This window comes from Rhagoletis pomonella, unplaced genomic scaffold, assembly GCF_013731165.1.
Source record: "Rhagoletis pomonella isolate Grant_MI unplaced genomic scaffold, Rhpom_1.0 Rhpom_scaffold_00005, whole genome shotgun sequence".
Lineage (NCBI taxonomy): Eukaryota > Metazoa > Arthropoda > Insecta > Diptera > Tephritidae > Rhagoletis > Rhagoletis pomonella.
Genome location: NW_023458559.1, coordinates 14,071,858 through 14,072,707, shown reverse-complemented (window position 1 = coordinate 14,072,707; position 850 = coordinate 14,071,858). Strand labels below are relative to the sequence as shown.

Below are 850 nucleotides of genomic sequence, written 5' to 3'. Positions count from 1 at the left end.
GGAATCGCAATGAAATATCGTATGTGAACTAGATTTGCAAACGATACCGCTTACCAATTTGTGGTCCTTCTTTCCCTCGGAATGAATATGTAACTCACCACGCTTACGTTCCTTCTGCGAATTGGGTTTAATAACGCTGTTGGCACCTTGGGCCAGCTGGAACAACCATTTACTGAAATTTTCCAGATTGCTTTCGGTCAGTGACAATTTGTGCATTCCCCAGAACGCTTGAAATATGGCGGGCAGCTTAGATACTAATTTCTGTTCCAGTTCTGGGTTATTGAGATGTGCCTGTAGCCCAGAAGCCTTCATAGATGCGCAAACATTTTGCACTTCAAGCGCAAAGTTTACTAAGCTCTCCAAATTATCCGTCGTTTGGGGCGGCATGTTACGCATTTGGTCAAGCAAAACGTTTATAATAAGTTCAGGCCGGTCAAATTTCATTTTTAATGTTGAAATTATTTGAGGAACGCACTCTGAATAAAGCAATAGAATTTTCACTGAAGAGCATTTGCGGAAGGTCGTGGACCGGTCAGCCGTGCATGAAACAACGGGTAAAACTCCTGCAAGGGTAATCTTCGGCAGTGAGCTCCGTTTGCCTAGTGACCTGAAGTTTGGAGTAACATTGCGATGCGAGGAGGATTGGGAAAGATACGTCCAACGTCCTGGAAGAGGAGCTGAGAGAGATACATGCTCTTGTGAGACAGCGAACTCAAATTATGAGTGAGAAGATGAAGGCCAGGTATGACAAGGCAATGAACTCCGAGGGTTTCCAAGAGGGAGAGTTAGTGTTGCTGTACAATCCACAACGGAAGAAAGGTTTGTCCCCAAAATTACAATGCAACTGGGA

The 850-nt window shown here is 44.5% G+C and overlaps 1 protein-coding gene across 1 annotated transcript in view; it reads right to left on the bottom strand.

Moving 5' to 3' along the window:
* The window catches only part of LOC118740009, a 2,290-nt gene extending 1,903 nt beyond the window's left edge, over nt 1-387 (bottom strand). The window contains exon 1 of the mRNA XM_036471508.1: nt 99-387. Within this exon, the coding sequence (XP_036327401.1) occupies nt 99-387 (289 nt within the window). The remainder of the gene's footprint in view (nt 1-98) is intronic.
* Nucleotides 388-850: the final 463 nt, after the last annotated feature.